Source organism: Oncorhynchus mykiss, chromosome 27, assembly GCF_013265735.2.
Source record: "Oncorhynchus mykiss isolate Arlee chromosome 27, USDA_OmykA_1.1, whole genome shotgun sequence".
Taxonomy (NCBI): Eukaryota; Metazoa; Chordata; class Actinopteri; order Salmoniformes; family Salmonidae; genus Oncorhynchus; species Oncorhynchus mykiss.
Genome location: NC_048591.1, coordinates 15,586,399 through 15,601,539, shown reverse-complemented (window position 1 = coordinate 15,601,539; position 15,141 = coordinate 15,586,399). Strand labels below are relative to the sequence as shown.

General features: G+C 45.2%; 1 protein-coding gene across 4 annotated transcripts in view; it reads right to left on the bottom strand.

The window, feature by feature from the left end:
* The window catches only part of LOC110507160 (alpha-2-macroglobulin), a 31,780-nt gene that overhangs the window by 2,622 nt on the left and 14,017 nt on the right, over positions 1 to 15,141 (bottom strand). For all 4 annotated transcript variants that reach the window (XM_036965762.1, XM_036965761.1, XM_036965763.1 and 1 more), the window contains 10 exons: positions 12,561 to 12,682; positions 11,656 to 11,707; positions 11,424 to 11,507; positions 10,936 to 11,112; positions 10,382 to 10,463; positions 8,877 to 9,033; positions 8,177 to 8,251; positions 993 to 1,158; positions 694 to 890; positions 177 to 392 (listed from right to left, as the gene is read on the bottom strand). In XM_036965762.1, the coding sequence (XP_036821657.1) occupies positions 177 to 392; positions 694 to 890; positions 993 to 1,158; positions 8,177 to 8,251; positions 8,877 to 9,033; positions 10,382 to 10,463; positions 10,936 to 11,112; positions 11,424 to 11,507; positions 11,656 to 11,707; positions 12,561 to 12,682 (1,328 nt within the window). The remainder of the gene's footprint in view (positions 1 to 176; positions 393 to 693; positions 891 to 992; positions 1,159 to 8,176; positions 8,252 to 8,876; positions 9,034 to 10,381; positions 10,464 to 10,935; positions 11,113 to 11,423; positions 11,508 to 11,655; positions 11,708 to 12,560; positions 12,683 to 15,141) is intronic.

Sequence of the window (15,141 nt, the reverse complement as noted above, 5' to 3'; positions counted from 1 at the left end):
CCATTGAGATGCATGAATTCAACATCCACATTTCAATGTACAGTACACAGGCATTTCCATTAATGCTGACACTAGGGTTGAAACGTTAGTTTTTGTGCAGTGTGCCCTACTGAACACAAACCAGACACTCAGGACTGCATGTAGAGGCAGCAAAGGGCAAATGACTGGAGCCTGACCTGCACAAACACACAGCTTTTGCCCTGTGCCTTGATGTTGTAGTCCCCAGGGACCTCCTTCAGCTGCTCCTCCTGATAGAGAAGCCTGTTGTTCTGATTCACAGTCAACTCCATATTCAGGCCTCCGGCTGAGCTCACACTGACTGTACTGGCGCCCTCTGGACTGAAGGTGGCAGCACCGTACTTGGCCAGAGCCTGCAGTGCTACCACTGTGTCCTGGTGACAGGGGAAGAAGAGGGAGATACTGTTGCAAAAACAAATCTGGATGACTGTAGCTTGGGTAAAGATGGAGAGAATCAATATAACAAAGAAATACATTGAGAATAAAATGAATCACAACAATTCAAGGAAATCCATACAATGTGTTATGAAGTAAGGCTTAAATAAAATGTCCAATATGCTACATTTCATATAAAATAAGTATTTGGTGTGATCAATGTTTAACCATGTACTAACAGTAGGAGCGACACGCAGATGAGGTGCTAGTGAATGAATGTCTACCAGACCAAAAAAGTACCTGTGTGGAAGCAAAACCTCCGTAGGGGTTCTGCTGCTGGGCCAGCCAGCGGACGATGGCGGTGGAGTAGTCCAGCCCAAAGCCTGGCATGGAGGGGCCTGAGAGCAGCGCCAGCAGCACGTAGGATGTCATTTCCACCTCCAGAGAGTCTGTCTTCCGCCCAGAAGCCTCTGCTCTCTCCCAGTGACGATTGCCACCTGTGGTAATTTTCGTTGTCAGTTGTCGACAGTGACTGTTTCACGGCAGTCAGACAGACAGGTAAAGACAAAGACATTTTCACAAAGAGACAAGACACATACCTGAGGTATCAGCAATCTTGTCCAGGTGGGTGATGAGCTTGGCCCTCATATCCTGGTTTTGTGCCAGGGCGAATGTGTAGGACATCAGGGCTGTGGTGTAGGTGTTGTCCAGCTGGTCAGACACTGCTGCCTTCAGACACACCAGACTCTTCTCCACCATGGGGTCCTGACACACCCACATACAAATACAACAGTGTTGTGTTCATTAGGCACCAGACAGAGGAACACTGATTGAAACTATGAGGGAATACCTGGACCAATAAAAAAATGCTAATTCAGTTGCAAAATGTCTATGGGTTTTCCACTGCGTTCCCTATTTAATACAACCAAGACCTTTTATCAGGTCTTTAATATGGGTATGAGTACTGAATAATGTTAGCAATACAAATAAATTAGGTGCATGCATGCACAGTACCAGTCAAATCTTTGGACACCTACTCATTCAAAGGTTTTTCCTTTATTTTTTACTATTTTCTAGATATATTTGAGTTTCTTTAAAGTAGCCGCCCTTCGTCTTGAAGACCGCTTTGCACAATGTTAGCATTTTCTCAACCAGTCTTGAAGGAGTTCCTACATATGCTGAGCACTTGTTGGCTGCTTTTCCTTCACTCTGCAGTCCAACTCATCCCAAAACATCTCAATTGGGTTGAGGTCATGTGATTCTGGAGGCCAGGTCATCTGATGCAGCACTCCATCACTCTCCTTCTTGGTCAAATAGCACTTACACAGCCTGGAGGTGTGTTGGGTCATTGTCCTGTTGAAAAACAAATGATAGTCCCACTAAGCGCAAACCAGATGGAATGGCGTATCACTGCAGAATGCTGTGGTAGCCATGCTGGTTTAGTGTGCCTTGAATTCTAAATAAATCACTGACAGTGTCACCAGCAGAGGACCCCCACACCTCCTCCATGCTTCACGGTGGGAACTACACATGCGGAGATCATCCGTTCACCTACTCCACATCTCACAAAGACACAGCGGTTGGAACCAAGAATTTCAAATTTGGAATCAGACCAATGGACAGATTTCCACCAGTCATATGTCCATTGCTCATGTTTCTTGGCCCAAGCAAGTCTCTTTTTAATGTTGTCCTTTAGTTGTGGTTTCACTGCAACAATTCCACCATGAATGCCTGATTCTCCTCTGAAAATGTGATATTGAGATGTGTCTGTATGACTCTGAAGCCCTTATTTGTGCTGCAATTTCTGAGGCTGGTAACTCTAATGAACATATCATCTGCAGCAGAGGTAACTCTGGTTCTGCCTTTCCTGTGGTGGTCCTCATGAGAGACAGTTTCATCATAGCGCTTGATGGTTTTTGCAACTGCACTTGAATATTGGTTGAGAGAGTGCCAAGAGTGTGCAAAGCAGTCAAGGCGAAGGGTGGCCACTTTGAAGAATCTCAAATATATTACATAAAATCAAATTATTTGTCACGTGCGCCAAATACAACAGTGAAATGCTTACTAACCAACAGTGCAATTTCTAAGTAAAAATAATATATATATATATATATATATATATATATATATATATATATATATATATTTTAAGAATTATCTGGGGCGACGCACAATTGGCCTAGCGTCGTCCGGGTTAGGGAGGGTTTGGCCGGTAGGGAAATCCTTGTCTCATCGTGCACCAGCGACTCCTGTGGCGTGCGGGCGCAGTGTACGCTAACCAAGGTTGCCAGGTGCACGGTGTTTCCTCTGATTCCGGGTTGGATGGCGCTGTGTTAAGAAGCAGTGCGGCTTGGTTGGGTTGTGTATCGGAGGACGCATGACTTTCAACCTTCGTCTCTCCCGAGCCTGTACAGGAGTTGTAGCGATGAGACAAAACAATTGGATCCCACGAAATTGGGGAGAAAACGGGGTAACATTTATTTATTTTTTCTTCTTTAAAAAAAAAAGGTATTATCGTACGTACATGCATTTTGTCCCCCTACACCAAACGCGATCCCGACACGCAGGTTAAAATATCAAAACAAACTCCCAAATTCATTTGGGAACAGGTCGAAAAGCATTAAACATGTATGGCAATTTAGCTAGTTAGCTTGCACTTGCTAATTTGTCCTATTTAGCTAGCTTGCTGTTGCTAGCTAATTTGTCCTGGGATATAAACATTGAGTTGTTATTTTACCTGAAATGCACAAGGTCCAACAATTAATCCACACATAAAACGGCCAACCGAATCGTCTTCTCTCCTCCTTCCAGGCTTTTTCATCTTTGAACTTATATGGTGATTGGCATCTACACTTCCATAGTATTACCACGACAACAGGCAAAACATTTAGTATTTCAATCACCCACGTGTGTATAACCAATGAGGAGATGGCAAGTGGGTACCTGCTTCTATAAACCAATGAGGAGATGGGAGAGGCAGAACTTGCAGCGCGATCTGCATCAGAAATAGGAATGACTTAAATTTTAGCCCTTGGCAACACAGACGCTCGTTGGTGCAATAATTAAATAACATGGATTTGGATCGATTTCTAAAATATTTGCACACAATGCAAATAGTCCAGGTAGCTATTAGATTACCTGTTCAGGAGTCTTCTGGTTTGGGGGTAAAAGCTGTTGAGAAGCCTTTTTGCTCTCGACGTTGCAGCTGAAGAACCTTGTAAGGATGTAAGGACCCATGCCAAATATTTTCAGTTTCCTGAGGGGGAATAGGCTTTGTCGTGTCTTCTACATGACTGTCTTGGTGTGTTTGAACCATTATAGTTTGTTGGTGATGTGGACACCAAGGAACTTGAAGCTCTCAACCTGCTCCACTACAGTCCCGTCGATGAGAATGGTGCTCGGTCCTAATTTTCCTATAGTCCACAAATCATCTCCTTAATCTTGGTTACGTTAAGGGATAGGTTATTATTCCGGCACCAACCGGCCAGGTCTCTAACCTCCTCCCTATAGGCTGTCTCGTCATTCTCGGTGACACCGTTGTGTCGTATGCAAACTTGGTGTTTGAGTCGTGCCTGGCCACGCAGTCGTGGGTGAACGGGGAGGTACAGGAGGTACCCCGCCCTGTGCAACTGGGTACTGGACTTCCTGACGGGCCGCCCCCAGGTGGTGAGGGTAGGCAACAACATCTCCTCCCCGCTGATCCTCAACACTGGGGCCCCACAAGGGTGCGTTCTGAGCCCTCTCCTGTACTCCCTGTTCACCCACGACTGCGTGGCCACGCACGCCTCCAACAGGAGGACACTGAGCACGCACCCCTGAGGGGCTCCTGTGTTGCGGATCAGCGTGGCAGAGGTGTTGCTACCTACCCTCACCACCTGGGGGCAGACTGTCAGGAAGTCCAGGATCCACTTGCAGAGGGAGGTGTTTAGTCCCAGGATCCTTAGCGACCAAGCTGACTCCACACTCCAAGACTGCTTCCACCACGTGGACTGGGACATGTTTCGTATTGCGTCAGACAACAACATTGACGAATACGCTGATTCGGTGTGTGAGTTCATTAGAACGTGCGTTGAAGATGTCGTTCCCATAGCAACGATTAAAACATTCCCTAACCAGAAACCGTGGATTGATGGCAGCATTCGCGTGAAACTGAAAGTGCGAACCACTGCTTTTAATCAGGGCAAGGTGTCTGGTAACATGACCGAATACAAACAGTGCAGCTATTCCCTCCGCAAGGCTATCAAACAAGCTAAGCGTCAGTACAGAGACAAAGTAGAATCTCAATTCAACGGCTCAGACACAAGAGGCATGTGGCAGGGTCTACAGTCAATCACGGACTACAGGAAGAAATCCAGCCCAGTCACGGACCAGGATGTCCTGCTCCCAGGCAGACTAATTAACTTTTTTGCCTGCTTTGAGGACAATACAGTGCCACTGACACGGCCTGCAACAAAAACATGCGGTCTCTCCTTCACTGCAGCCGAGGTGAGTAAGACATTTAAACGTGTTAACCCTCGCAAGGCTGCAGGCCCAGACGGCATCCCCAGCCGCGCCCTCAGAGCATGCGCAGACCAGCTGGCCGGTGTGTTTACGGACATATTCAATCAATCCCTATACCAGTCTGCTGTTCCCACATGCTTCAAGAGGGCCACCATTGTTCCTGTTCCCAAGAAAGCTAAGGTAACTGAGCTAAACGACTACCGCCCCGTAGCACTCACTTCCGTCATCATGAAGTGCTTTGAGAGACTAGTCAAGGACCATATCACCTCCACCCTACCTGACACCCTAGACCCACTCCAATTTGCTTACCGCCCAAATAGGTCCACAGATGATGCAATCTCAACCACACTGCACACCGCCCTAACCCATCTGGACAAGAGGAATACCTATGTGAGAATGCTGTTCATTGACTACAGCTCGGCATTCAACACCATAGTACCCTCCAAGCTCGTCATCAAGCTCGAGACCCTGGGTCTCGACCCCGCCCTGTGCAACTGGGTACTGGACTTCCTGACGGGCCGCCCCCAGGTGGTGAGGGTAGGCAACAACATCTCCTCCCCGCTGATCCTCAACACTGGGGCCCCACAAGGGTGCGTTCTGAGCCCTCTCCTGTACTCCCTGTTCACCCACGACTGCGTGGCCACGCACGCCTCCAACTCAATCATCAAGTTTGCGGACGACACAACAGTGGTAGGCTTGATTACCAACAACGACGAGACGGCCTACAGGGAGGAGGTGAGGGCCCTCGGAGTGTGGTGTCAGGAAAATAACCTCACACTCAACGTCAACAAAACTAAGGAGATGATTGTGGACTTCAGGAAACAGCAGAGGGAACACCCCCCTATCCACATCGATGGAACAGTAGTGGAGAGGGTAGCAAGTTTTAAGTTCCTCGGCATACACATCACAAACAAACTGAATTGGTCCACTCACACAGACAGCATTGTGAAGAAGGCGCAGCAGCGCCTCTTCAACCTCAGGAGGCTGAAGAAATTCGGCTTGTCACCAAAAGCACTCACAAACTTCTACAGATGCACAATCGAGAGCATCCTGGCGGGCTGTATCACCGCCTGGTACGGCAACTGCTCCGCCCTCAACCGTAAGGCTCTCCAGAGGGTGGTGAGGTCTGCACAACGCATCACCGGGGGCAAACTACCTGCCCTCCAGGACACCTACACCACCCGATGTCACAGGAAGGCCATAAAGATCATCAAGGACATCAACCACCCGAGCCACTGCCTGTTCACCCCGCTATCATCCAGAAGGCGAGGTCAGTACAGGTGCATCAAAGCTGGGACCGAGAGACTGAAAAACAGCTTCTATCTCAAGGCCATCAGACTGTTAAACAGCCACCACTAACATTGAGTGGCTGCTGCCAACACACTGACACTGACTCAACTCCAGCCACTTTAATAATGGGAATTGATGGGAAATGTAAATATATCACTAGCCACTTTAAACAATGCTACCTTATATAATGTTACTTACCCTACATTATTCATCTCATATGCATACGTATATACTGTACTCTATATCATCGACTGTATCCTTATGTAATACATGTATCACTAGCCACTTTAACTATGCCACTTTATTTACATACTCATCTCATATGTATATACTGTACTCGATACCATCTACTGTATCTTGCCTATGCTGCTCTGTACCATCACTCATTCATATATCCTTATGTACATATTCTTTATCCCCTTACACTGTGTACAAGACAGTAGTTTTGGAATTGTTAGTTAGATTACTTGTTGGTTATTACTGCATTGTCGGAACTAGAAGCACAAGCATTTCGCTACACTCGCATTAACATCTGCTAACCATGTGTATGTGACAAATAAAATTTGATTTGTTTTGATTTGATGAGCTTTGAGGGTGCTATGGTGTTGAACGCTGAGCTGTAGTCAAAAAGCATTCTCACATAGGTGTTCCTTTTGTCCAGGTGTGAAAGGGCAGTGTGGAGTGCAATAGAGATTCCATCATCTGTGGATCTGTTTGGGTGGTATGCAAATTGGAGTGGGTCTAGGGTTTTTGGGATAATGGTGTTGATGTGAGCCAATACCAGCCTTTCAAAGCACTTCATGGCTACAGATGTGAATGCTACGGGTCTGTAGTCATTTAAGCAGGTTGCCTTCGTGTACTTGGTCACAGGGACTATGGTGGTCTGCTTGAAACATGTTGGTATTACAGACTCATGATTCCATTCCGTTATTTCATAGTTTTGATATCTTCACTATTATTCTACAATAGTAAAAATAAAGAAAAACCATGGAATGAGTAGGTGTGTCCAAACTTGACTGGTACTGTATGTATTTAAACACAGTATTGTATAGCTAACCTTGTGGGGACACACAATTCAGTCCCATTCAAAACCCTATTTTCCCTAACCTTACCCTTAACCCAAAAACCTAACCCTAGCTTCTAACTTTAGCACCTAACCCTAAAAATAGCATTTGACCTTGTGGGGACCAACATGTCCCCAGATGTCCCCACAAGAGTAGTTAAACATGTCCACACAGTGCCTGGCTCTCTCCAGACGTGACGCTTGGCATTCAAGCCAAAGAGTTCAGTTTTATCAGACCAGAGAATCTTGTCTTTCCAAATCATGTCCAATCAATTAAATTTACCACAGGTGCACTCCAATCAAGTTGTAGAAACAGCTCAAGGATGATCAACGGAAACGGGATGACCTGAACTCAATTTCGAGTCTCATAGCAAAGGGTCTGAATACTTATGTAAATACGTTATTTCTGTTTCTATTTTTAATAAATTAGCAAACATTTCTAGAAACCAGCTTCAGCTTTGTCGTCATTTTGGGGTATTGTGTGTAGATTGATGACAAAAACATTTAATTTAATCCATTTAAGAATAAGGCTGAGACGCAGGGCAATCCAACCCTCTTTCTGGAGTTCTACGGTCCTGTGGGTTCAGTCCAACCCTAATTTAGCATATCTGATTCAGCTAGTTAAGGTCTTGTTGAGCAGCTAATTAGTAGAATCAGGTGTGTTAAATTAGGGTTGGACTGAAAACCTCCAGGAAGAGGGTTGTGCAGCCCTGCTGTAACGTAAAAAAATGTGGATTAGGTCAAGGGGTCTAATACTTTCCGAATGCAATGATGGATATGTATTTCTATCTATGAAATAGTGAGACGGCTAAGCAGAAATATCCCCTAGGGCTGTACATTTTTTGATAAAAGCACCAAATGTGGTCTTCTTGTTTATCAATATGATATAAAAAGACATGGCTATGGAAAGAGAGAAAGGTCATAACTCACAGTAGTGTTGCCATCCAGCTCCAGCAGTGCAGCGGTAATGTAGGCAGTGAGCGACACCTGATCCCCGACCCCTCCCTATAACACCAAAGGATGACAGTAAACTTCATCCAATATCATACAGTACTCTCAGGTGCTACAGAGTTTCAATGTTACACTGATATCAACCGATATCAGGAAAAAAATAATTGAGTGTTTAAAACAACATTATGTATGGTGCACCAAGATAAAGAACAGGGTGGGAAAACCTGTTAAGTCCTTCAGACACAAGTGTACTGTTCTGGAGATACACAAAAGATGTCAGGACTAGTCAGACTCTGGTAACTTTGGGGAGGTGGTGTGTTCTCAGGGCAGGCTAAAACATGCTTGGGATTCTTGTTGTGCTCAGCATGTGCTTTTTTGGGGCACACGTGGGGTCCTAAGGTCCTCCTGAACAGTACATTATCCCAGGTGTCAGTGCAGGATTAATTATGTAAAGTACACGTATTTGATTGTACGATATGTATTGTTATCAAGTATTTTGTGTTCAGTTATCTAGGATTTTATACCGACTCCACCATTGCACTAAATAGAATGGGACACTTTTGCACCAGAACCTCCTTCTGAATCTCTGCCCTTAACGTCACCTTTTCACATTAGGTGGCAGCAGTAAGATACTCCTCCTCCTCCTCTTACTTCCAGCTAAACTCTGATTCCCCTTTACCTTCATGCCGTTATGGAAGAGTTTCCCTACTGATGTGATGCAGCCATCATTCTGCTGGTGACTGGCCAACCAGGCCTTGGCCTGGGCAATGTGGGCCGGGTCCACAAAGATGTAGGGCTTGGCCCCGCCAAAGGACTTCAGCACAAAGGAGGTGAGCCTGAGAGGACACAGGGAAGATGTTTCTGGAGTTACTAAGACTAAACTAATTCGTAGAAATTGAAATAACTTCACAGATCTTCATTGTAAAGGGTTTAAATAATGTTTCCCATGCTTGTTCAATTAACCATAAACAATTAATGAACATATACCTGTGGTACGGTCGCTAAGACTAACAGCTTACAGACGATAGGCAATTAAGGTCTCATCTGCGTGAACGTGCCCTAGGCATGCTGCAAGGAGGACTGCTAATGTGGCCAGGGCAATACATTTTAATGTCAGTTCTGTGAGATGCCTAAGACAGCGCAAAAGGGAGACAGGAAGGACAGCTGATCGTCTTCACAGTGGCAGACCACGTAGAACACCCGCACAGGATCGGTACATCCAAACATCACACCTGTGGGACAGGTACAGGATGGCAAAAATAACTGCCTGAGTTACACCAGGAAAGCACAATCCCTCCATCAGTGCTCAGACTGTCCGCAATAGGCTGAGAGAGGCTGGACTGAGGGCTTGTAGGCATATTGCAAGGCAGGTCCTTCCTGCAGGCTTATCCTGACATGACCCTCCAGCATGACAATTCCACCAGCCATACTGCTCGTTCTGTGCGTGATTTCGTGCAAGACAGGAATGTCAGTGTTCTGCCATGGCCAGAGAAGAGCCCGGATCTCAATCCAATTGAGCACATCTGGGACCTGTTGGATCAGAGGGTGAGGGCCATTCCCCCCAGAAATGTCCAGGAACTTGCAGGTGCCTTGGTGGAAGAGTGGGGTAACATCTCACAGCAAGAACGGGCAAATCAGATGCAGTCCATGAGGAGATGCACTGCAGTACTTAACGCAGCTGGTGGCCACACCAGATACTGACTTAATTTTGATTTTCACCCCCCCCCCCCCCCCCCCTTTGTTCAGGGACACATTATTCAATTTCTGTTAGTCACATGTCTGTGCAACTTGTTCAGTTTAGGTCTCAGTTGTTGAATCTTGTTATGTTCATACAAATATTTACACATGTTAAGTTTGCTGAAAATAAACGCAGTTGACATTGAGGACGTTTCTTTTTTTGCTGAATTTCGATGTGGTGAGCCTTACCTAAACTATGAATCATAGAATCTAGATAAGTGGCTAGAAGCCATACTGTATGTGCTGAAAGCCAACCCTAACTTTGCCACAATAACAATTGGCTTCAGCACATACTAATATGCATTTGAGACAATCACATTCTACCTTTATTACATACTGTTAACACCCTTAAATCAAATGTCATTTTCTAGAGGGACTTAAAAAAACTAAATTGTAGAATAATCTAAGAGATGGTATTATGACTGTGTGGACTTGCAATAAACTGACCAGGTGTTTCCAGACTCATCACTCTTCCCAAAGGCACTGTAGGAGCCATCATCATGCTTGTAGTTGAGCTCTCTATGGTAGCCTGCAACACAAATGGCCAAATGAACAAACAGACTCTCCTTCTAGGGACAGGTACTGTATGTGGAAGGTGCAGTTAACTGGTTTTGTGCCAAATATAGGCAACATGTTGTTGCTAGTCAGAGGGGAGCTGCACATAGAAATGATCAGACTACAAACTGTCAGAGACCGTGTTCATCTTTTCAGAGTCCTGTTCAATCACAAGTCTTTATTTTTAAAGCACAAGGCTTATTGCAAATTATTTTGTCATATCCCATTATATGTATTAAATTAAGCATTTGTCTTCAGAATAGTTAGCAGCCTATTTACCAGGGTTGTGTCCAGTAGGGAGATTTGTTTTTAATGCTATTGAGTAAAATGGGGAGTGTAGGCTGTAACTGAACAGGTCTGATAATAAATGCTTATTTTTCGTTGCAACATATTTTAAAACAGTTTTGTTATGTTGTGCCTTACTGAACCAGACCCAGCTTCCTCACCCCTCTCTAAGAAGCCTGTGGCCCTGGTCTGGATCTCCTTGGTGAGCTGCCTGGTGCTCTGCAGGTAGTTGAGGATGTAGATGTTGGGAGCAAACAGCACCATGTTCTGCTCTCCACAGCCATAGGGCATCTGCAACAGGCTGTCCAGGTTCTTCATGGCCCGGCCCATCAGGTCACCTGGTGAAAGAGACCAACCATTGAGGCAAGCAATCAAACATTGGTCTCTAGTTAATGGCAGTTATTTGACCTGCAGATCCCTGTTCCTTACCCTAACAATCAATGCTTATCCCTGTCCTCACCCATAACCTTAAGGCAATCATAGATCTGCAGGTTGAATAGTTGAATATCCACTTCCCCCATCATGAATACATGGATGAAAAATCCTTGCCTACACTTCATCTGCACCAAAAGGAAAACATATCCTGAACATTTTTAAAAAACTTAGAATTAGGTGTGAAACCTCAGCAAAACAGGCGGGGTATTCTCACCTAGTACTGAGAGAGAGGCCTTGGCAGAGCCCTCCACAAACACCTCAGGCAACTTCAGAGAGATGTCCTTCTCCACTGGGCCCTCTGGAGACAGATAAATGAGACAGACTGAGTGACTTGAAAACTGGTATAACCAATTAAAACGTATTTAATCTAAACCAAAACAAATGCATGTCAACTTAATCATCAGGGTAATTATGAGAAAGTAAAAAGACTGAGGTCAGGAGATCACCTGCAGGGCAGAGCAGGGCGTTGTGGCTAACCGTCTGCTGGGTTCCCTCGGCCTAAGAGGGAAACTGACAATTTTCAGGAAAAACAGCACCAAAATAAAACTCTAGTTCATTTGATCCTAGAATTTATATGGTAATCACTTAGAGGTCAATTTCGTAGTATCCAATTGTTAGAAGTTACTGTCTTGTCTCATTGCTACAACTCCCGTACGGACTCGGGAGAGGCGAAGGTCAAGAGCCATGCGTCCTCCGAAACACAACCCAACCAAGCCACACTGCTTCTTAACACAGCGCTCATCTAACCCAGAAGCACCAATGTGTCAGAGGAAACACCGTACTCCGCCTGGCCCGCCACAGGAGTCACTAGTGCGCGATGAGACAAGGGTATCCCTGCCGGCCAAACCCTCCCCTAACCCGGACGACGCTAAGCCAATTGTGCGCCGCCCCATGGGCCTCCCGGTCGTGGCCGACTGCGACAGAGCCTGGGCTCAAACCCAGAGTCTCTGGTGGCACAGCTAGCACTGCAGTGCCTTAGACCACTGTGCCACCCGGGAGGCTTTTGACCTGAAAAGTACACTGTTCAGATAAGTCTACGTCCCAGGTAGTCTATTGTGTCAGTCCAGCTATACGACTCAATCCAAAAAATATGCATTAATTAATTAATTCACAGATTACATTTTTCTTCAAACTTGTAAAAATATTTCCTTTTTATTTATTATGCATGGGCCGGTGTCTAACTGTATTTAAGCTTAAAACACCAAACCATGTTGGTCTCCTCATCAAAATACCAAACATACAATAGCAGGGGATATAAAGTCTAATGCATTTACCCTCACCCTAGTGTTACTGAAAACATGTTATCACAGTGGGAGAAACAGTGGACTTGCTATACAGGACAGACACTCACCTCTACCAGCAGTGTTTGAACAATGGTGTCAATGCATCCTTTCTCTGGCACCGAGGCCACTTCGTTGCCGCAGCGCTCCTCAGTCTTCAATGCCTCGGCGCTCACTTTCACACTCACCTCCCCTATAGTTCAGGACAGGGAGACATTAACATTCCAGTCTAGACCAGTCACGCATCAGCTTGCTTCCTGTCACCCTCTCATCCTAAAGTTAAATCTAGACTTGGTTTCTTCTATCGTAATCCCTCCTCTTTCACCCCAGCTGACAAACTAACCCTAATTCAGAAGACCATCCTACCCATGCTAGATTATGGAGACTAATTTATAGATTTATAGTAATTTATAGATCGGCAGGTAAGGGTGCGCTCGAGCGGCTAGATGTTCTTTTTCATTCAGCTATCAGACTTGCCACCAATGCTCCTAATAGGACACATCACAGCACTCTATACTCTTCTGTAAACTGGTCATCTCTGTATACCCATCGCAAGACCACTGGTTGTTGCTTATTTATTAAACCCTCTTAGGCCTCACTCCCTCCTATCTGAGATATCTACTGTAGCCCTCATCCTCCACATACAACACCTGTTCTGCCAGTCACATTCTGTTAAAGGTCCCCAAAGCACACACATCCCTGGGTCACTCGTCTTTTCAGTTCACTGCAGCAAGCGACTGGAACGAGATGCAACAAACACTCAAACTGGACATCTTTATTTCAATCTCAATCATGGACACTCTTACTGACCGTTGTGGCTTTGATGCTTTGTTGTCTCTACCTTCTTGAACTTTGTGCTGTTGTCTATGCCCAACAATGTTTGTACCCTATTTTGTGCTGCTACCATGTTGTGCTCCTGCCATGTGTTGCTGCCGTGCTGTGTTGTCATTTTAGGTCAGGGTAGCCTAGTGGTTAGAGCATTGGACTAGTAACCGGAAGGTTGCAAGTTCAAACCCCCGAGCTGACAAGGTACAAATCTGTCATTCTGCCCCTGAACAGGCAGTTGACCCACTGTTCCTAGGCCGTCATTGAAAATAATAATTTGTTCTTAACTGACTTGCCTAGTTAAATAAAGGTTAAAAAAAAAAAAGGTACCCACCCTCATTCCTTCCTTCCTTCCCTCCATTTATTTGATACCCCAAGGGAGATCTTTCTCAGATATCCCTCTTGACTTGTTAGTACAAGCGATTGTCAACATTTCTTTACAGGGCTAGGACATATACAAGGAATGTATTTGAGCCACGTCTATTAGATACAGTGGGGCAAAAAAGTATTTAGTCAGCCACCAATTGTGCAAATTCTCCCACTTAAAAAGATGAGAGAGGGCTGTAATTTTCATCATAGGTACACTTAAACTATGACAGACAAAATTAGGGAAAAAAATCCAGAAAATCACATTGTAGGATTTTTAATGAATTTATTTGCAAATTATGGTGGAAAATAAGTATTTGGTCACCTACAAACAAGCAAGATTTCTGGCTCTCACAGACCTGTAACTTCTTCTTTAAGAGGCTCCTCTGTCCTCCACTCGTTACCTGTATTAATGGCACCTGTTTGAACTTGTTATCAGTATAAAAGACACCTGTCCACAACCTCAAACAGTCACTCCAAACTCCACTATGGCCAAGACCAAAGAGCTGTCAAAAGACACCAGAAACAAAATTGTAGACCTGCACCAGGCTGGGAAGACTGAATCTGCAATAGGTAAGCAGCTTGGTTTGAAGAAATCAACTGTGGGAGCAATTATTAGGAAATGGAAGACATACAAGACCACTGATAATCTCCCTCGATCTGGGGCTCCACGCAAGATCTCACCCCGTGCGATCAAAATTATCACAAGAACGGTGAGCAAAAATCCCAGAACCACACGGGGGTACCTAGTGAATGACCTGCAGAGAGCTGGGACCAAAGTAACAAAGCCTACCATCAGTAACACACTACGCCGCCAGGGACTCAAATCCTGCAGTGCCAGGCGTGCTTAAGCCAGTACATGTCCAGGCCCGTCTGAAGTTTGCTATAGAGCATTTGGATGATCCAGAAGAAGATTGGGAGAATGTCATATGGTCAGATGAAACCAAAATATAACTTTTTGGTAAAAATTCAACTCGTCATGTTTAGAGGACAAAGAATGCTGAGTTGCATCCAAAGAACACCATACCTACTGTGAAGCATGAGGGTGGGAACATCATGCTTTGGGGCTGTTTTTCTGCAAAGGGACCAGGACGACTGATCCGTGTAAAGGAAAGAATGAATGGGGCCATGTATCATGAGATTTTGAGTGAAAACCTCCTTCCATCAACAAGGGCATTTGAAGATGAAACGTGGCTGGGTCTTTCAGCATGACAATGATCCCAAACACACCGTCCGGGCAACGAAGGAGTGGCTTCGTAAGAAGCATTTCAAGGTCCTGGAGTGGCCTAGCCAGTCTCCAGATCAACCCCATAGAAAATCTTTGTAGGGAGTTGAAAGTCTGTGTTGCCCAGCAACAGCCCCAAAACATCACTGCTCTAGAGGAGATCTGCATGAAGGAATGGGCCAAAATACCAGCAACAGTGTGTGAAAACCTTGTCAAACGTTTTGTGTAAGTCTTCA